The 21,327-nt window shown below is 40.3% G+C and overlaps 1 protein-coding gene across 3 annotated transcripts in view; it reads left to right on the forward strand.

Moving 5' to 3' along the window:
* COL19A1 (collagen type XIX alpha 1 chain) overlaps positions 1 to 21,327 on the forward strand; it is a 340,279-nt gene that overhangs the window by 61,517 nt on the left and 257,435 nt on the right. For all 3 annotated transcript variants that reach the window (XM_029066938.1, XM_029066939.2, XM_029066941.2), the window contains exons 5-9: positions 4,242 to 4,365; positions 4,683 to 4,958; positions 9,147 to 9,227; positions 11,955 to 12,083; positions 18,212 to 18,274. In XM_029066938.1, coding sequence (XP_028922771.1) covers positions 4,242 to 4,365; positions 4,683 to 4,958; positions 9,147 to 9,227; positions 11,955 to 12,083; positions 18,212 to 18,274 — 673 coding nt within the window. The remainder of the gene's footprint in view (positions 1 to 4,241; positions 4,366 to 4,682; positions 4,959 to 9,146; positions 9,228 to 11,954; positions 12,084 to 18,211; positions 18,275 to 21,327) is intronic.

Below are 21,327 nucleotides of genomic sequence, written 5' to 3' on the forward strand. Positions count from 1 at the left end.
GAAGATGATGTGTTTAGTTTTGGACATATTAAATGTGAGGTGTTGACAGGACAAGTAGACTGCAAGATCCATGTAGGTAGAGATAGCTCTACCAATTCATTAGTTTCCCAAACGCTTAGTAAACACGGTAAGTGCTCCATAAAAACTATTGCCTGATAGAAATGTATGGAGAAGTGTCTTCAAAGCAGGAGGTAATGCAAGACTGCAGAAAAAGAGAGAGGCTGAGATTAGAGAACTATATTTGGGAATCATCCACATAGAGATGGTGTTGAAGTCACTGGAACAATGGGGTCTTCAAAGGGCTGGGTGGAAATGGAGGATAATAGGGAACTCTTAAATGAACCTTGAGGAACCCTCACAGTTGTAGGGTGGGAGGCAGAGGAGGAGTCTGTAAAAGAGAAAGAGCATCCAGATAGATCACAGGAGAACCAGCAGAGGACAGTGTGAATGAAGCTAAGAGTAAATAATGTTTCCCGAAGAAGAGGATGGTCCACAGGGTCGAAGGCAACTGAGAGGTGGAAGAGGATTAGAATGAGGTAGAGACCATTAGATTTGGCAATAAGGAGGTTATTTCCTTGGAGTGGACAGAATTGGAAAGCAGATTGCAAGGGGTCAGTGAGATAATTGGAGGTGAGGAAGTGGAGTTAGCGGGTGTAGACAAACTTGCTCAGTGAGTTTGGCAAGAAATGGAAAGAGGAAGATGGGGTGATAACTGCAGAATAACATGACATTCATTTCTCAGGTCTTTAAAATGTACCTTTGGCAAATCTATAATGGGATCCAAATACAGATGCACAAGTACACTTGCAGTTGAAAAGTTGCAGGTGTTAATTCGCATGTAACAAGAATGCGAGAGCAAATCCTGGAATAATGGAGGTAGGAGGTTTTCACATTTTCTCAGTTCTGCCCTGAGGTATCTCAGTTGGCAGCACTCATTTTTTATGCTTGCATAGTTGTTAAAATTTGAATCCTTAGTGTTGGCCAATGAATTGTTTCTGTTTGTGATGTTTCTTTGATTGGATGTTCTTTGGAGAAAGTAGTTATGTTTAATTAATTTTCTCTTTGTTCCCAAGTACCCAATGTAATGCTATATGCACAGTAGTCCCTCAACATAATTTTTTGACCCTAATTATGGGGATTATCATACCAATAATGGATGACTTGTAAGTGAAAAGATATGTCTTCTTTGTAGTGTCTCAGACTGTGTAATGATCTTTAAAATAAAAATTGCAACAGTATAAAATGTTACCTATGTCCTGTGCTGTCATCAGAGCAGGTGAACCTATTTCAGGATCTTTGAAGTGAACAATAGTACGTGATGAGCATTAAAAAAAGATACATTTGATGAGTGTGAGGTGGTGTGGGTTCTTTATGAGTGATTACATGACTTAGAGGAAAGAGCATGGACATGGGAGTCAGAAGAAGTGGGTTCTAATCCCACCTCCACCACTTGTCCCCTTTGTGACTTTGGGCAAGTCACTTTAACTTCTTGGTGCCTCAGTTACCTCATCTGTAAAATGGGAATAAGACTGTGAGCCCATGTGTGACAATCTAATAATCTTGTATCTAGCCCAGTGCTTAGAACAGTGCTCAGCATGCAGTAAGTGCTTAACAAATACCATTATTATTATTAATAAGTAGCTGTGGTAAAAAAGCATATAAAGGAAATAGGCAAGACCGACTGCCAGGGACAAGGAAGTGAGATGCTGCTGAGGAGGTTGGACTGGGGCAAGGGTAAGCCTTATTTCACCCTGGAAGGACAGGGTAATTTTCATGGCCAGCTACCTTCCAATGTGATTAGGACCATGTCTGCTAATTACTTTGTATTGTACTCTCCTAAGTACTTAAAGAAGCAACGTGGCTTAGTGGATAGAGGATGGGCCTGGGAGTCAGAAGGTCATGGGTTCTAATTCCAGCTCCACTACTTGTCTGCTCTGTGACCTTGGGCAAGTCACTTCACTTCTCTCTGCCCCAGTTATCTCATCTGTAAAATGGGGATTGACACTGTGAGCCCCATGTAAGACAGCAACTGTGTCCAACCCCATTTTCTTTTACCCTTGGTTCAGTGCCTGGCAAATAGTAAGTGCTTAACAAATACCAGAATTACTATTGTTCTTGGCTCAATGGAAAGAGCACGGGCTTTGGAGTCAGAGGTCATGAGTACGAATCCCAGCTCTGCCACCTGTCAGCTGTGTGACTGTGGGCAAGTCACTTAACTTCTCTGTGCCTCAGTTACCTCATCTGTAAAATGGGGATTAAGATTGTGAGCCCCACGTGGGACAACCTGATTCCCCTATGTCTACCCCAGTGCTTAGAACAGTGCTCTGCACATAGTAAGCGCTTAACAAATACCAACATTATTATTGTTATTATTATTATTATTACAGTGCTCTGCTCCTAGAAAGTGCTCAGTGAGTACCACTGATTGATTGATAGATTGGGAAAAGGAAACCAAATGTCCATCTCTCTCTCATCCCTAGGGAGCTCCTGTGTGGCTTGAAATCTCTCCCTAGGTTGGTCACTGGGGAAGGCAGTTTTGCCTTACATAATCTAATTATGGCATGAACACTCAGATATCTAATTATGTATTGATATTGAGCTTGAGGAGTGAATTTTTTTTTCACCTGAATTATGGTGCGATGAAGTGTTGCGGAAATCATAAGACTAGGCAGTAAGCAGGAAGAACCCATAGAAGGCAGCTTCTGGGCACTAACTTATGCCAGCAAATTCAGCAAATGAGGAACAGCAACACTTATTTTCAATGGGAGTATCACTGTAGAAGCAACGGATAGGATTACTTCTAGGAAACCACACCCCTCTTCGAAGATATTTGAGTACAGGCATCTTAGACATAGCAAGTTGTTTTAATGTCTCTGGAGCAGACAAGTAATCCCACATGTCTGCCTTGAGAGAGGAAGCTGTAGAAAGGCCACTGCTGCTATTTACCCTGGCTTCATAACTACAGGGAGGACTGTGATTGCTGCTGCTATGTGGGTAGGCATGTCCCCATTCATCTCAGTCTTAGAGGTGCCAGTGACCACCTACTTGGAGACGTGCTTAATGGAATGAGTATCTGACCTCCTCCTTCCTTTTGTCACCCATGAGTCCAGCGACGAACAGGTGGGGGCTCATCATGTCTAATTCCCAACAATGATTCTGTCCCAGAGCTTAGTACAGTGCTCTGCACACAGTAAACGCTCGATAAATGCTATTCCTATGGCTTCAGCAGCAGACGACCCACTTATTAGTAGCAATCTTAGACTCTGAGCCCTAGATCATGATGGATCATCATGAAACTTCTGTGTGACTTAGGCCCAGTGTTATAGATTGAGGTAAAACTTAAAAAAAATGAATTTGTAGTTTGTATTTACAGTGTTTAGGTTATTTGCTTTATCTTTTCATATTTCTCCCTGTAGTCTGTAAGCTTCTGGTACACAGGGATCATGTCTACTAATCCTATAATGTTGTATCTTCCCAACCACTTAGTACTGTGCTCTGATTGATTAATTGATTGATTGATCCAAGGTAGATTGTAGACACTTCTAGAATGTAAATTCTTCTAGATTATAAATTCCTTTGAGGGCAGGGGTCATGATTTTCTACTATCCTTTAATGAAGTTCCTTGAGGGCAGTGATTATGTGTATTAATTCTAATATCTGCTCCCAAGTTTACAGTAAGTTTAATTCATGAGCTAAACCTTCTCTTGCAATTGTATTTAGTGTTGAATTCATCAATATCAAGGAATGTCTAGAAATGAAGCATATTGCCCATTCTACTCTAAATCTAGTACTGACAAAAATCATTATATTCATTTTTGTAGAAATGAAATTTCCTGAGCATTATTATTCTGTATACCACGCTGAATTCAAATCACTTGCTTACCATTATAGCTGAGAGGTAGTATTGAATTTTCAAACTTGTAAAAGTAGCTGCTGCTTCCCCTTGCTGTCACAGTGCATTTTTACTTTCTTTAGAAATCAATCATATAAAAAACAGTTTCTTACTAGTAACTGAGAAAATAAGGCAAATTTTGGTCTAAGAAGAAGCACCAGTTTGTCAACTTTGTGGGTTTTTATGTTTCCAAGTCTTTCCAAATTTTTCATAAGTCTTAAAAGTGAGGAATATTTTACTTGGGGAATTTTACAACAAATGTACATCAGTGCTGACTTTCCTTGCTTTGGGCAGTTTTACTTTTCTTACATTAAATGTATTTGAGATGAAATTTCTTCTCTTTACTTAGGAAGATATTTCCAGAGGGACTTCCAGAAGAATATGCTTTAACTGTCACATTCCGTGTGAGACGAAACACCAAAAAGGAACGATGGTATATATGGCAAGTTTTAAACCAACAAAACATGCCCCAGGTGAGGCAGAATAAAATATTTACCTACTGGTTTCGACAGTCTTGATTGAATAGTCCCTGTGTGGCAGAATATTGGCCCTTTAGCATTTATATGGCTTCATATAATTGGGTGAATATTCTGGGTTGGGAACATTGGTTGAAGATGGTATATTGTGGAAAAAAAAACTGGGATATGCACTGACTTCCTCATACCTCGCAAACTATTCTACTGAGTTTTTAAATTATGTTTGTACACATTCTTGAGTTTACCGTTAAGCCTTTATAATCATTTTTCCTACACTGCCCTTAAAAATATAAACCAATTTTATATTTTTACAGGTGTCTGTCATAGTCGATGGGACAAAAAAGGTGGTGGAGCTGATGGCCCAAGCTGCTCAGGGAAAGGCCTTGCTCTACACATTTAAAAATCGAGAAATTCACCCTCTATTTGATCGGCAGTGGCATAAGCTTGGCATCAGCATACAATCAAGGATCATTTCCCTCTATGTGGATTGTAATTTAATTGAGAGAAGGCAGACGGCTGAAAGGGACACCGTTGACTTTCATGGAAGAACTCTGATTGTATCCCGGGCTGCAGATAGCAGGCCTGTAGATGTGAGTTATGTTCCTGATGAAAAAAGCTAGATTAGTTCAGCAAGCAAATCTAACCTGATACATTGCTGAAGTGTACATTCAAAAATTCAAAATTTAAATCTACAGTCACTGAACATAACTTATCAGCTGTTTGATCTGCAAAAAGTGTTTTTTAGGTAAACATGCTAAAAGAAAACATACTCTTTTTATCACGGTTACATTTTCTTTTAAATATTTATAGCTTAGGCCGTAAAACAATGTCTCCTTTCTGTACAGTTTTCAAAGGGTCACCAAAGGGAAAGTGTTTACCTTAATCATTATTTTAATTGTCATTATTTTACCTCGAAAACAAGAGAGGTCAGTCTTCATCATCATCAGTGGTGGTGTTTATTGAGTGCTTACTCTGTGCAGCACACTGTGCTTGACAAATTACCTGGAGAATCTGCAATTTTAAAAATTTCAACCTAGGTTTATGCTTATGAAATGCAAATTGTAGTTCTTCCAAAACAATTTGCCTGTTGTGTATAGTGGTCTTTGTTTTTCTGACAAAATCAAAGGTTTGTTGCAATTATTGACACTGAAGAGACTGGTGTAGTTATTTAAGAAACCCTTGCTGATTAATTCAAAATTGTAACGTGTTGGAAAATTTTTGCATAGAGCTACCTATGTATATTTCTGAAAAACCAAACCCCTCTAGTCACATATCTTCACCCACTGCTACCTTTAGTTACTGTTGATAGCATATATTACTAGGCTTGGGAGTCAGAGGTCATGGGTTCAAATCCCGGCTCTGCCACTTGTCAGCTGTGTGACTGTGGGCAAGTCACTTAATTTCTCTGTGCCTCAGTTACCTCACCTGTAAAATGGGGATTAAGACTGTGAGCCTCACATGGGACAACCTGATTACCCTGTATCTCCCCCAGCGCTTAGAACAGTGCTCTGCACATAGTAAGCCCTTAACAAATACCAACGTTATTATTATTAGTAGTATTTTCTATCACTTTTATCACTTTCAGTGTGCAGAATACTGTATCATGCAATTAGGGCATGCAAAAAGATGACATCTCATCTTTGAAGAGTATATAATCTAATGGGGGAGATACAGAACATAAATAGATGAATGTATAATAACTGATAGAATATACATGTAATATAAATAACTGCAAGTAAATAGATCAATCAATAAATATATAAGTACAAAATAAAGATTCAAATAATAGGAAAAAAGATTCTGCTCAAGGGCATTCACACCCCAAATAAACTCAGAATTTGTTTAGAAAACTTTACACAGCACTACCAAAATTGAGGTATTCTCTCATTTCTTTTAGGCTCTGGTATCACAAACTAAACTGAACTGAAGAGTTTTCTGATCAATATTTGGCAGGAGATCCATAGTGATCTCCTGCCAAATATTGATCAGAAAACTCTTCATCAATTTGGAAGTTTTATTCTATTTTGACAAAGATACTACCATACTAATAATTGTAGTATGGGTTAAGTGCTTACTATGTGATAAGCACTGTGCTAAGCACTGGGGGCAGGTAATAGTAATAATAATTATGGTACTTTTTAAGCACTTACTATGTGCCAAGCAGTGTTCTAAGCACTGGGGTAGATACAAGTTAATCAGGTTGGACACAGTCCCTGTCCCACATGGGGTTCATACTCTTAATCCCCTTTTCATAGATGAGATCACTGAAGTCCAGAGAAGTTAACTGTCTTACCCAAGATCACATAGCAGACATGTGGAGGAGCCGGGATTAGAACCCGTCAAACGGCAGGGACTGTCTCTATCTGTTGCCGACTTGTTCATTCCAAGCACTTAGTACAGTGCTCTGCACATAGTAAGCGCTCAATAAATACTATTGAATGAATGAACCCAGGTCCTTCTGACTCCCAGGCCCATGTTCTGTCCACTGGTGTGCTCACAGTCTAAGGCTCTAATGAGATACAAACTCATGACCCCTGGTTTAGAGATCAGTGCTCTCACCCTTGAGCTTCAGGGGCAGTGTTGTCTGTAATATCATGGCCTCTAGCTGGAATTTTCCTTACGTCACCCAGAGACTTTAGAGGTTTCAAGCATCATTCACCCATCAGTTGACATTCTGGACAATGCACTGGCTATTTATTTTCCCTTCTTATTATTTTCAGTACAGATTTTTGTCCTTTGAAGTCCTACATGGTTAGATATTAATAATAATAATAATAACTGTGATATTTAAGTGCTTATTCTATGCCAAGCACTGTATACTAAGCACTGGGGTAAATATAGGATAATCATGTTCCATATGGGGCTTATAGTCTAAGTAGGATGAAAGAACAGGTATTGAATCCTCAGGTATTGAATCCTCATTTTGCAGAGGAGGGAACTGAGGCACAAAGAAATTAAGTGGCTTGCCCAAATCACAAAGCAGATATATGGTACAGTCGGGATTAGAACCCAGTACCGCTGACTCCCAGGCATTGGACCTTTCCACTACTGCAGGCTACATTTCATAAGGCATACTTAACTATCTTTAAAGTGCTTGAATCGACTCCACAATTGCTATAACATGTATTTTCATTATGCAATTTGAACAGAATACAGTGAAAGAAAAGGGAAAAGTGATTACCACAACATGGCTGTGAATTAGCAGCTCTGCCCAGAATACCAGATCAGGTTCTGTAGATGACAATGTCTTGTGGCAACTGATATCAGTCCTACATTAGCATGGGCAAGAAAAGCATTTGCAGCTATACACAATTTATTATTTACTAGAAACTCATTTTAAGTAATGCAGATTGGTCCCCCATGATTGGCTAATAATCACTGATAAATGTCAGACAAGTGTATCTACCCCTGTGCTTACTCAGTGCTTGACACGTAGTAAGTCTTTAACAAATACCATCATTATTAGTACTGTGTCAGGGAAACTGTTGAAATATTTTACCTCAGAATTTTAATATTATAAAGTGTTTTTAACTACCATACTTTCTTGGTTTTTACCCCTTGGGTTAGGAGCCATGTATTAAAGTTGTTTTTTAACCATCTTCCCCTTAATCCTTTGCTTCCCAATGTAACAAATCCTGACACAAGATTGTTGGATAAACCTGTGGTTCATAGGAATATAACTACCATGTTGCCACAGGATAAGATCAATCACTGGTATTTATTGAGGCCACACATGTGCAGAACACTGTACTAAGCACTTAGGGAAGTAATGTAGAAAGAGTTGGTAAATAAACAGAGTGAAGAAGCAACATGGCCTAGTGGAAGAGCACTGTCCTTGCTGTTAGAAAGACCTGCATTCCTGGGTTCTAATCCTGACTCCACCACTTGTCTGCTGTGTGACCTTGGGCAAGCCACTGACCTTTTCTGCCCCGCAGTTATTTCATCAATAAAAATGGAGATTAATGCTGTGAACCCCATGTGGGCAATGTGTCCAACCTGATTAATTTTTATCTAGCCCAGTGCTGAAAATACAGTCGCTGGTAAATAGTAAGCACTAAACAAATGCCATTAAAAAAATTACGATTCCTGACCACAAGGAGCTCACAGTCTACAGTGGAGCATACATGAGGTTAAAAGAGAGCTATCATTACCTTATGCAAAATTCTCCTAATGCAGACACAAGCTTTCAGCTCATTTGTTTCTCATAAGTCTAAACAGATCATTACCTATGGAAACGAGACTTAGAATCTGCTGCCACTAGGGAACAGAAAATGCTGCAGAGGGTCAGAAGAAGATGAGCCTTCATGGTTTTTATTTTTGTCTCTTTGTTTTTTTAGATCTTTTAAAATAAAGTTTCTACTAAGATTTATTTTTTAAAAAAACAGAAAACAACTATACATTTGGAAAATAAATCGTGGAAATCCATGCACACTTCCTATACTACTCCCGGAAAAAAAGAATGTGGATCCATCCTCTAGAATCCATTATAGAATTGTTTCTGGAATCCCCCTCACCTTAGTTCAACCTCAGGACACATAATAAACCTTTTTCTGCAGTCATTTCCTTTTTGTACTTAGTGATTGGAGGATATCACAAAGGATAGCATTTCCTTCACTGCCTTCCTTTAGGTAATCAGTAAAATTATAGAATCAGAAACAGGTTTCTGAGGCACATCCTGTAATAGTTGGCAGTTTAAATTTTAATTTCCCATTTCTGTTCATTTTATATGTATAATATTTAACTCATGTTTGCTCTACTGCTTTTACATTTCTTCACAGATTGAACTTCACCACCTCACAATTTACTGTAACCCTAATGTTATAGCATTAGAAGCCTGCTGTGAAATATCAGATTCCGAGGTAAGTTATTTTTATAAAGGTTTTTGCACCAAAAATGCGCTTTTATAATCCAAAATTATAGTAATCCAATTTTTGGCTTTTATCATTCATTTATAAATGTATGGTAGGATCAAATCTACTTTTGGCTAGAAACAGTAATTGGTCACTGACAAAGTCTCTTTAAGAGTCTATCAGAGTTGCTCATGTTAGCCCTCTCATCTCATGGCAGTTAGATAATAGGTTAGTTACAAGGGGCTGTTGGTTAATGAATGCAGAAGATCTAGATGAGAACTGGAGAAAAGAAGCAATTTCTCCATGTATATTCAACTCTCCAAGAAATGATAATACAAATGCTCTTTTACAATAAAAGTTTCAGAATTACTTAATTGACTTTAAATAAACTTTTAGAGCTATATATTTCTGCTTGACAACCGGAATACAAAAATTACCTGAGCCTATGAAAAGCAAAGCTGATGTATTTTTTCCATATTTGCCAAGTTACTTTTTATCTCTGATTTATTATATTCATTTTGGCTATATAATTTACTCTTGGAAAACATATCTAAATTCAATTTATAGCTTACATTCCAAGTCAGATGAAAGCCTGCCAAATCTCTTACTATAAATAGCTGGGAAGATGATTTAGTTTACTTACCCACAGGTTCGAAACACCTAGACTTCCTGGAGCCCTGCATTTAACTCCTGAAGGTGTTAACCTGTAGCTCTTGAATCATTAAGCCATGCAGATTGCAAGGGAATAAGAGACTGTTGGATAGACCATTAAAAATAAAAGTGCATTTTTGAAATTAATTGTTTGATGCTTTCATAAAAATTAAAGTGGTATTTTTGAACAGTATTAGTCTTTTGCCATAAAATGATGTGATCTCTGAAACATAGAGGGAAAAAAGTTTGAGATATTTTGACTGGTCTAGGTGAACTTGCTGTTTCTGGAGACTAGTTTGGAATTAGGGCAAGAGAAAGATTCATAACAAAAATATGAGAGAAAATTAGGTGGTGTTTATGCACATTTTTCTATTACCTAGGTGTCTGGGGTTTTTTTTAATGCTTGCAGAAAGCAGATATTTTAAAAAATGCTGGTATTAGCCAGGAATTGAGAAGTTACAGGGAAAATTAAAGGAAAATTGGAGAATGTCATTGCTCTCAGTTTTTTAATGCCACAGTGTTGCTGGGTCACTCTTCCACTATGTTCCACAGATGAAGCTTTTTGTATTTTTATCTATAAAAATGTCAATATTACCAGATCATAAGACAGCAAAGTTAAATTTGCTCAAGACTTCTTAATTCCATGTGTGTATTTTTTCTAAATAGGAAGATGATTTGTGAAAGATATTTTTGGAATGGAGAAGGAAAGCAAAGCTTTAAAAATTACCATTAAAGAAGAGTAAACATAAATTGAAAAAGAAAAGAAGAGTAAACAAAAGTTAAAACTAAGGCTAGGGAGCTTACATCTTATTTGCTATAGAGAACAATTTGGGTACTGTTTGTGTTAAGAGAAATTAATTCAGTGATTAAAATATTTCATAATGTCTAAAATAAATGGACTATGAATCCACATACCTAATCAACAGAAACTAGATTGACTACTATACATTGCTTGTCATATAAATTAAGATGGGAAAAGGAATTGATTTTGAGATTGCAACTTAAAATGTAGCATTATTCTTTCTAAATCTTGAATTTATATATTTTAACTGCCTTCTATAGCACATCACATTCAAGATGACTTATCAGTCCATCAGTCAATCATATTTATTGGGTGTTTACTGCATGCAGAGCACTATACTAAGTGCTTAGTAAATAACAGAGTTGGTAGTCGCGTTCCCTGTCCTCATAGGCATTTGTTAGGCTTAGCTATTAAATGGAAGGGCAGGCAGCTTGTGACAATATAAATATTGGCATTAATGAAAGGTGGCCTTTTTACTGTAGTTTTTGTTGTCCCCATTAGTTGGCCAGCCAATACTGACATTTCAAATTCACAGTTCAATTCCAGGGCAAGGTACTATTTTCCTGAAAGGAACAGTCTTTGCTCCTATAAAGGAAACAGAAGAATTGGCAAAAATTTAGCGACTCTGGGGAAAGTCTTGGAAGCAAGTCCTGGTGATTTTCTGGTCATTTTTTTTTTCTGAATTATCTGAATTTTCCATCATAGATGGTCCCAAATTTTCGGGATATTTGAGGAAACAGTCACTTCCTTTTTGGATGTTTTAACAATTATAATGGTAAATGGACTGTGTTTAAAGAAACTATTTAACCAGAGTAAATTGGACCTTGATTCTACTCTAACAGGGAGAGTTAAGGTCTAAATGTTGAAATTTTGAAATGCTGATTTTTCTTATAAAATAGCTTATCTATAAGAAATTATTGTTGTTTTGCACCATTGTTTTATTGTATGCTGCTATTATTTTGTATGAATATGATTTTAGTAATTTATTGCCAAAACATAGTCATTGGTTTCTTTAATGACAACATTATTTTAGCAAGTTGCCTTCAAGTTGTCAGAGGAGTGTAATTATAGCACAAGAGATGTATTTCTTGTGGGTAGTACTTCAGGAATAATCTCCTCTATGGAAGAGCAAAGGTTATATCTTTAAATCACCAATGGCAGCTTTTTATCCGTAAAGGGTCTCCCACTTTGTAATGACCTGTACTATCACTGAATTGGTAGGAGCAAAATATGTTGTATTGGTTGCAATTCATGGAAATTTATGCCATCCATTTGTCTTTGAGTGTCCACGGGAGGACAAGTTGGAAACTATTGCTTCATCATCAGTGACTGCCTACATTGGGAGGCTTCCGACTCACATACAAGGAAAGCAGGGGAAATTTAGAGACCAGTGCCAGTGCTTTCCCAATAAAGTAAGTTATTTTCCTTCTAAGTATATATAGAGGAATTGGACTGGCTGTCCTACTTATTGCACACCCCATGAACTTGAGATTCCTTCAATGTGGCATTATCCCACCATTCTAGGCTTAGAGAAACAGCTGGAGAGCAGTGATTCCAATTCTGCTTCCTCTTGGTTAACAAGACCAATTCTGCGCTGGGTGGGCAAGGAGAGAAGATAAGAAGAGTTACAAAGTCTTCGGCCCCAAACTCATTTATGCCAGGGACTGTGTGCCTGCAGATAAAGGAGTGGGGAAGGCTCACTGAGCTTCTTTCTGTCTTTAACCCCAAATTCCACCTTGCTACCAAGTTAAACAGTAGCTGCAGAGGAAAGAGTAGAAGCTGAAAGTAGAGTTCTTACCTTACTGTAAGAAAATCACCGTAGGGAACTCATTCCTATTGTGATTCCTCTCTTCTTGATATGGCCTTTTCCTTGGAGTCAGAGTCTATAATAATGATTATAATGATGATAATAATAATGGTTAAATTCTTACTATGTGCCAGGCACTGTACTAAGCACTTGGGGAAAATACAAGCAAATCGAGTTGGAAACAATCCCTGTCCCACATCGGGCTCACAGTCTTAATCCCCATTTCCAGATGAGGTAACTGAGCAGAGAGAAGTGAAGTGACTTACCCAAGGTCAAATAGCAGATATGTGGCGGAGCCAGAATTAGAACCCATGACCTTCTGAGTTCCAGGCCCATATTCTATCCACTAGGCCATGTTGAGGGCTTAAGGAAGGAATTCCCTGTTTTACCCTCATTCTGGATTCTGTGAACATCTGTAATCTGCCAAGAGTACATAAAACCCAGCATATTTCTCCTGAGTCTATGTTCCCATGCCTTACGGCAAATCAAATTCTCTTTTTTGCCTTGGGCAAATGCAGTGTTCTTCTTTGCCCTCTAATTTTGCAACAGTCTGTTCTCTGGGTATCACATATGTTTTGACAGGCTAAAGGAGTTATTCCGCTTTTAGTCACAGCATCAGATCATCAAACCACTGTATAAATCATTGTTTACATGCTGGAACCAGAGTATTAATTAAGTTCTCAAATATGTTAACATTTTGGGTGAGTGTTTGCCCTTAGGTAAGATGGTGTAAAGCGAAAAATTCTGTGGTAACAGCATGGATAAGCTGTGACTGATCTGATTAGGGTTTAAGAATAAACTTTGCCATTTAGGTCATTTTATGACCACACGGAAGACTCCAACATAATGTGGATAAGTGAATTTAGTGATGCATTCAACATCCTCAGTTTACCCAATCATTTTAACTCTCACCTGAAGCAAATTAGTAATATTTGTTTATTTTGAGTTTCATCTTTTCTTGATTTTCCTGATTTTTGCATAAAGTGCTAAGAAGTTATGAAATGTCCAAAAAGCAAGCAACAGAGGAAGAAGGGAAAGCAGAGATATTGGATAATCTACTAAGTAGATATCCATTCCCAAAATAATTATTGCTGAATTGTACTTTTCAAATGCTTAGTACAATGCTCTGCATACTGTAAGCACTCAATAAATATGATTGAATGAATTGAATGAATGAATAAAAGAGTAGTGGTTTGTGTGACAGAGGATAGTGACAGTAATAATGATAGTTAACCCCAATCACAATTTGAAAAAAACTCCCAGTGTGCTATCACTACTGTTATTCTGACTTTCTGGCTTGAAAGTGTTAGAGAGATTTGATCCTAGAATTTTTTTTACTGTTCACATAGAAGAGCTGTTAATAGGCTGAGATCATGCAGCAGGGTATTTTTTTACAACAAAAAAGCATCCTTCTGCATGCTAATTGATTCAAGAATCCACTTTGATTGACAGTTGCAGCCTGAATATGTAGGCAGTTATGCCCAACTCCCTTCCCCAGATCATCAGCCTGGGGGCTAATATTCAGGGTGGCAGAAGAAATGGAGACAGGAATAAGTCCTGGAAAAGCTTCATATTCAGTTTGTCTAATCAGGTGTCTAATGATCACTCAAGGCTGGCCAAAATGTTTATCTTGCCTACATAGTACAATTCCTCCTAATCAGTCAATCAATCTGTCGTATTTATTGAGTGCTTACTGTGTGCAGAGCACTGTACTAAGCACTTGGGCAAGTATAGTATAACAGAGTTGGTAGACATATCCCTGTCCAGAGTGAGTTTACAGTCTAGAGGGGTAGACAGACATTGTAAAGTTGACATTTAATGACAGGTTTGCCCTTGGTAGATCAAGTCCCAGGCAAAAAAGTGATCTTCAAAAAATTTGTTTGGACACTGCAGACCAAAATCAACAATTTTTCCTTGATACTCTGCTGGTTATTAAATGCCCTTATTTCATTCTGCTCTATTTCATTCACTAAAATCTCTACTTGGATGTTATTCTGTCACCTCAAGGTTAACATGTCCAAACTGAACTCTTATCTTCTCACCGAAACCCTGTCCTCCTGCTGACTTTCCATCACTGTAAACGGCACCACCATCCTTCCTGTCTCACAAGCCCATAATCTTGGCATTATCTTTGACTCCGCTCTCTCATTCCCACATATTAAATCCAAAAATATCCTGTTGGTCCCACCTTTACAACATTGTTAAAATCCACCCTTTCCTCTCTATCCCACCTATCACATTAATACAATCACTCATCCTATCCCACCTGGATTACTGTGGTCTCCTAGCTGTGGAGACTCCTAGCTGTCCTCCCAGTCTCCTGTTTCTCCTGACTCCAGTTCACACTTAACTGTGCTGCCCGAAATCTAAGACAATTACTCTGCCCCCTTCAAAGACTTACTGAAGGCACATCTTTCACTCATTCATTCATTCAATAGTATTTATTGAGCGCTTACTATGTGCAGAGCACTGTACTAAGCGCTTGGGATGAACAAGTCGGCAACAGATAGAGACAGTCCCTGCCGTTTGACGGGCTTACAGTCTAATCGGGGGAGACGGACAGACAAGAACAATGGCAATAAATAGAGTCAAGGGGAAGAACATCTCGTAAAAACAATGGCAACTAAATAGAATCAAGGCGATGTACAATTCATTAACAAAATAAATAGGGTAACGAAAATATATACAGTTGAGCGGACGAGTACAGTGCTGTGGGGATGGGAAGGGAGAGGTGGAGGAGCAGAGGGAAAAGGGGAAAAAGAGGGTTAAGCTGCGGAGAGGTAAAGGGGGGATGGCAGAGGGAGTAGAGGGAGAAGAGGAGCTCAGTCTGGGAACGCCTCTTGGAGGAGGTGAGTTTTAAGTAGGGTTTTGAAGAGGGAAAGAGAATCAGTTTGGCGGAGGTGAGGAGGGAGGGCGTTCCAGGACCGCGGGAGGACGTGACCCAGGGGTCGACGGCGGGACAGGCGAGACCGAAGGACGGTGAGGAGGTGGGCGGCAGAGGAGCGGAGCGTGCGGGGTGGGTGGTATAAAGAGAGAAGGGAGGAAAGGTAGGAAGGGGCAAGGTGATGGAGAGCCTTGAAGCCTAGAGTGAGGAGTTTTTGTTTGGAGCAGAGGTTGATAGGCAACCACTGGAGTTGTTTAAGAAGGGGAGTGACATGCCCAGATCGTTTCTGCAGGAAGATGAGCCGGGCAGCAGAGTGAAGAATAGACTGGAGCGGGGCGAGAGAGCAGGAAGGGAGGTCAGAGAGAAGGCCGACACAGTAGTCTAGCCGGGATATAACGAGAGCCCGTAACAGTAAGGTAGCCGTTTGGGTGGAGAGGAAAGGGCGGATCTTGGCGATATTGTAGAGGTGAAACCGGCAGGTCTCGGTAACGGATAGGATGTGTGGGGTGAACGAGAGAGACGAGTCAAGGATGACACCGAGATTGCGGGCCTGCGGGACGGGAAGGATGGTCGTGCATCCACGGTGATAGAGAAGTCTGGGAGAGGACCGGGTTTGGGAGGGAAGATGAGGAGCTCAGTCTTGCTCATGTTGAGTTTTAGGTGGTGGGCCGACATCCAGGTGGAGACGTCCCGGAGGCAGGAGGAGATGCGAGCCTGAAGGGAGGGGGAGAGGACAGGGGCAGAGATGTAGATCTGCGTGTCGTCTGCGTAGAGATGGTAGTCAAAGCCGTGAGAGCGAATGAGTTCACCGAGGGAGTGAGTGTAAATGGAGAACAGAAGAGGGCCAAGAACTGACCCTTGAGGAACTCCAACAGTTAAAGGATGGGAGGGGGAGGAGGCTCCAGCGAAGGAGACCGAGAATGACCGGCCAGAGAGGTAAGAGGAGAACCAGGAGAGGACAGAGTCTGTGAAGCCAAGGTGAGATAAGGTATGGAGGAGGAGGGGATGGTCGACAGTGTCAAAGGCAGCAGAGAGGTCAAGGAGGATTAGAATGGAGTAGGAGCCATTGGATTTGGCAAGAAGGAGGTCATGGGTGACCTTAGGGAGAGCAGTCTCGGTAGAGTGGAGGGGACGGAAGCCAGATTGGAGGGGGTCTAGGAGAGAATGGGAGTTAAGGAACTCTAAGCATCGACTGTAGATGACTCGTTCTAGGATTTTGGAAAGGAAGGGTAGTAGGGAGATAGGGTGATAACTGGAGGGGGAAGTGGGGTCAAGAGCGGGTTTTTCTAGGATGGGGGAGACGTGGGCATGTTTGAAGGCAGAGGGGAAGGAGCCCTTGGAGACTGAGTGGTTAAAAATAGAAGTTAAGGAAGGTAGGAGGGCAGGAGCGATGGTTTTAATAAGGTGAGAGGGAATGGGGTCCGAGGCGCAGGTGGAGGGGGTGGCACTTGCAGGGAGGGAGGAGATCTCCTCTGAGGATACTGCAGGGAAGGATGGGAAAGTAGGGGAGGGGGTTGGTGGGGGGGAGGGGAGAGGCGGAGGGGTGACTTTGGGGAGCTCAGACCTGATCGTGTTGATTTTCGTGAGGAAATAGGTGGCCAGATCATTGGGGGAGAGAGATGGGGGAGGGGGAGGAACAGGGGGCCTAAGGAGAGAGTTAAAGGTCCGGAACAATCGGCGGGGGTGACGGGCATGGGTGTCGATGAGGGAGGAGAAGAAGCTTTGCCTGGAGGAGGAGAGGGCAGAGTTAAGGCAGGAAAGGATAAATTTGAAGTGTGTGAGGTCGGCTTGGTGCTTGGACTTTCGCCAGCAGCGCTCAGCAGCTCGAGCATAGGAGCGTAGGAGGCGGACGGAGGAGGTGATCCAGGGCTGTGGGTTAGTGGAGCGAGAGCGGTGGAGGGAAAGGGGGGTGAGAGAGTCGAGATGAGTAGAGAAGGTGGAGTTGAGAGCAGAGACCTGATCGTCGAGAGTGGGAAGAGAGGACAGGGCGGCAAGGTGAGGAGAGATGCTATTGGAAAGACGGATGGGATCGAGAGAGCGGAGGTCTCTGTGGGGCAGTAACGAAGATTTGCAGGGGGAGGGAGTGTGAGAGATGAGGCAGGTGAGAAGGTTATGGTCAGAGAGAGGGATTTCAGAGTTGGTGAGGGAGGAGATAGTGCAGCGGTAGGAGATGACGAGATCGAGGGTGTGACCGAGTCGGTGAGTGGGCGCGGTATGGTGGAGGAGGAGGTGGGCAGAGTCGAGGAGGGATAGCAGGCGGGCGGCAGAGGAGTCGTCGGGTACATCCATATGGATGTTGAAGTCTCCAAGGATCAGAGTGGGCAGAGAGAAGGAGAGAAGGAAGGTGAGAAAGGGGTCAAGGTGGTTGAAGAAGTCGGAGGTGGGACCGGGAGGGTGGTAGATGACAGCGACAAGTAACTGGAGAGGGTGGTAGAGGCGAATGATATGGGCTTCGACATCTCCTCCAAGAGGCCTTCCCAGACTAAGCCCCACTTCTCCTCATCTCCCTCTCTTTTCTGCATCACACTGGCTTGCTTCCTTTGCTCTTCCCCCCCTGCTAGCACCACAGCACCTATGTACATATCTGTAATTTTATTTATTTGTATTGATGCCTCTCTGCCCACTTCTAGACTGTAATTAATTACAGGTAGGAAATGTCACTGTTAATTGTTGTATTGTACTTTCCCAAGTGCTTAGTACAGTACTCTGCACACAGTAAGCACTCAATAAATATGATTGAATGAACGAATGAATGAATTCTGTGATAAGCAACATCATTTTAATAGAGCGCTTCAGAGTTTTATCAATATATACGCATTTTGGTAACCCACAAATGTATTTTTCCTTAGGGAGAATCAGGTTTGCCCGGACCAGCAGGTTTACCTGGTCAGAAGGGGGAAAAAGGAGAACAGGTAAGATAGAATGCTAAATCTGTGTAAAATATGAAATTTGCCCTTTTATTAACTCTTTGATAGACTTGAGCAGATATAGGTGCCAAAAAGAGAACATATTATCTATCAATGATAACAAAAATGAAAAGGTTGACTATGGAAATACAGTAAAATAAATGTTAGTTAAAAGCAGTTTAAAACTGTAACATTGAATATACCTTGGAGAATTTGAGTGCAGTTGGCAGCTTTCTGGTTTGCCAAGTTCTTTGTACATTGAGGAATTTCAATAAAAATAATAAAAAATTTTCAATCATGAATGTTTCATTATAAAGGTAAATTTTTGTAAGCCTAATGAAAATTAGTCCCCACCATCTCAGAATACATCAAAGACTACATCAATCAATGGTATTTATTGAGTGTTTACTGTGTTCAGTCAATCAATCAATTCAATAATTGTATTTACTGAGCATTTACTATGTGCAGAGTGCTATATTAAGTGCTTGGGAGAGTAAATAATAATAATAATGATGGTGTTTGGCTAGCACTTACTATGTGCCAAACCCTGTTCTAAGCACTGGGATCAATACAAGGTAATCAGGTTCTCCCATGTGGGGCCCACAGACTTAATCTCCATTTTACAGATGAGGTAGCTGACACACAGAGAAGTTAAGTGACTTGCCCCAAGTCACACAGCTGGTAAGTGACAGAGCCAGGATTACAACCCACGGCCTCTGACTCCCAAGCCCATGCTACATCATACACCACGATAACATAGTCAGTAGACATCTTCCTTTCCCACAAGGAACTTTCAGTGTAGAGGGGCAGAGGGAGAGGTGAATAAGATTCAAATTCAAGTGCAAGTGTGACGCTGAAGGGAGTGGGAGAAGAGAAAATGAGAGTGTTGTCAGGGAAGACCTCTTGGAGGAGATGTGCTTTTGTGTTCAGAGTAATGTACTAAACACTAGGTAGAGTATAATACAGCAGAGTCAGTAGACACGTTCTTTGCCCACAAGGAACTTACAGTCCAGAGGGGGACCCATATTAAATTATGGATATGTACATAAATGCTATAGGGCTGAGGGTGAGATGAATATCAAGAGCTTAAATGATACAGATTCAAATGTTTAGATGATGCAGAGGGAAAAATGAGGGCTTTGTTGGGAAAGGCCTCTTATTTGTTCACATCCCATTAATAATTTTAATGAATTTATTGAATTTTGAAAACATAAGCTAGGTAGGATCCAGCTAGGTTACTCTAGGGAGTTGTCTTCAGAATTCCATAGCCCCTAAACCAGGCCATCTAGAAATGTCCTTGTTTTTACGGCAAAACTCCATGACAGGATTTGAAACCATAATTAATGCTCTCTTTTCATACGGGCTTAATTATTATAATTTTTCTCACCCTTTCATTTTTGTTTCTCAGCATCCAAAGTTGGCAAACTATGTTACTTAGCAACATAATGTTTCCCCAAGTCTATAAGTACCCTTACCATTGAGTAGTTTGAAATGTTCACTGAATTCCAATAGAAGAACAACTCAATTTTGAGATTTAGGAATTCAAACTTTTTGTGAATTGGTCTACTTTTTAGACTACCAATACTTTTTCAGAACTTTTTAATTTAGTATCCTTCATATATCCTTTATTTCCCTAATAGTCATCTTATCTAGAATCACTCATGCTGAGTTTTTGCATTGAGTGGTCTGAGAATAACCTTTAAGAAAATTAAAGCAAGAAAAAGCTGAATGAACTTGCCAGATTTTGTACCCACAGGCTTAGTTTCCTTTTGTGCACTATGGGTGTTAATAAGTTGGACACTTTGCCAAATGAATTCAGGAATAAACTGTGTAACCTCCCTCATAATGTCCAATCTGACAAGACCTTAATCCAGAAAGAGTTCATTCCACAGCTACCACCATCAGAAAGGATAAGGCATTCAAGACATTAAAATAACTTCATGCAGTAGAATAATGCATACTGCTCTGCAAATATCAAGGGTGGGTCAATTTGTTCAAAAACACTGAGAGGCAAAATTTCCAAGTGGCTTACAAATATATAATAATAATAATAGTGTTGGCATTTGCTAAGTGCTTACTATGTGCAAAGCACTGTTCTAAGCACTGGGGGGATACAAGGTCATCCCACGTGGGGCTCACAGTCTTCATCCTCATTTTACAGATGAGGTAACTGAGGCCAAGAGAAATTAAGTGACTTACCCAAAGTCACACAGCTGACAAGCGGCAGAGCCGGGATTAGAAACCATGACCTCTGACTCCCAAGCCTTGGCTCTTTCCACAGAGCCATGCTGCTCCTCAATATATCTAGGCTGTTTACATTCACTGATAGTAATTTCTTAATTCAGTCTTTCACAGTAACACCCACCCCTTCTAAAGATCTCCTTAAGACTTAAAAAAAAACATAGACATCGGTCTGCTGCAAAAGCATCAATCAATCAATCGATAGTATGTGCAAAACACTATACTAAGCACTTGGGAAACTACAATAAAATTAGAAGAATCCCTGTCCTTAATTAAGGAGCTCACAATCTAGTCATGTTTGCTAGAAGTACACACACACACACACACACATACAAAAAAAAAAATTAAAGGAAAAAGGGAATGGAAAAGTGGACATGTGCTTAAATAGTACATGCTTAAATGGTGGAGTATGCAAGTCATATGCTACAGATGATCAATAAATGCATAAGTGCAGGGGTGGAACAAAAGTGCTGTGGTGGTAGAGGTTAAGGCTTTGGATGACAAGCATAATCAGGGAACATCTCTTGGAGGATATGTGATTTCAAAGGGGCTTGAAAGATGGAGTGGGCTATATGCTGGCAGAATTGAAGAGTTAAGTAGTTCCAGACAGGAAGAAAAGTATGAGCGATAAAGGTGAGACAGAAGAGAGAGAAGCAGAGAAAGCATGTTAGCTTGAGAGGAATGAAGAATATGTAATATGCTATGGAAAAAGAAAAAAGAGCTTATTGGAGTTCCTTAAAGTCATTGTTCATGTGTTTCTGCTTCAAATGGAAAGGAAAATGAATATAAGATGATTTCAGATAATGATCTAGACAGCA

The sequence above is a fragment of the Ornithorhynchus anatinus genome, chromosome 1, assembly GCF_004115215.2.
Source record: "Ornithorhynchus anatinus isolate Pmale09 chromosome 1, mOrnAna1.pri.v4, whole genome shotgun sequence".
NCBI classification, from domain to species: domain Eukaryota; kingdom Metazoa; phylum Chordata; class Mammalia; order Monotremata; family Ornithorhynchidae; genus Ornithorhynchus; species Ornithorhynchus anatinus.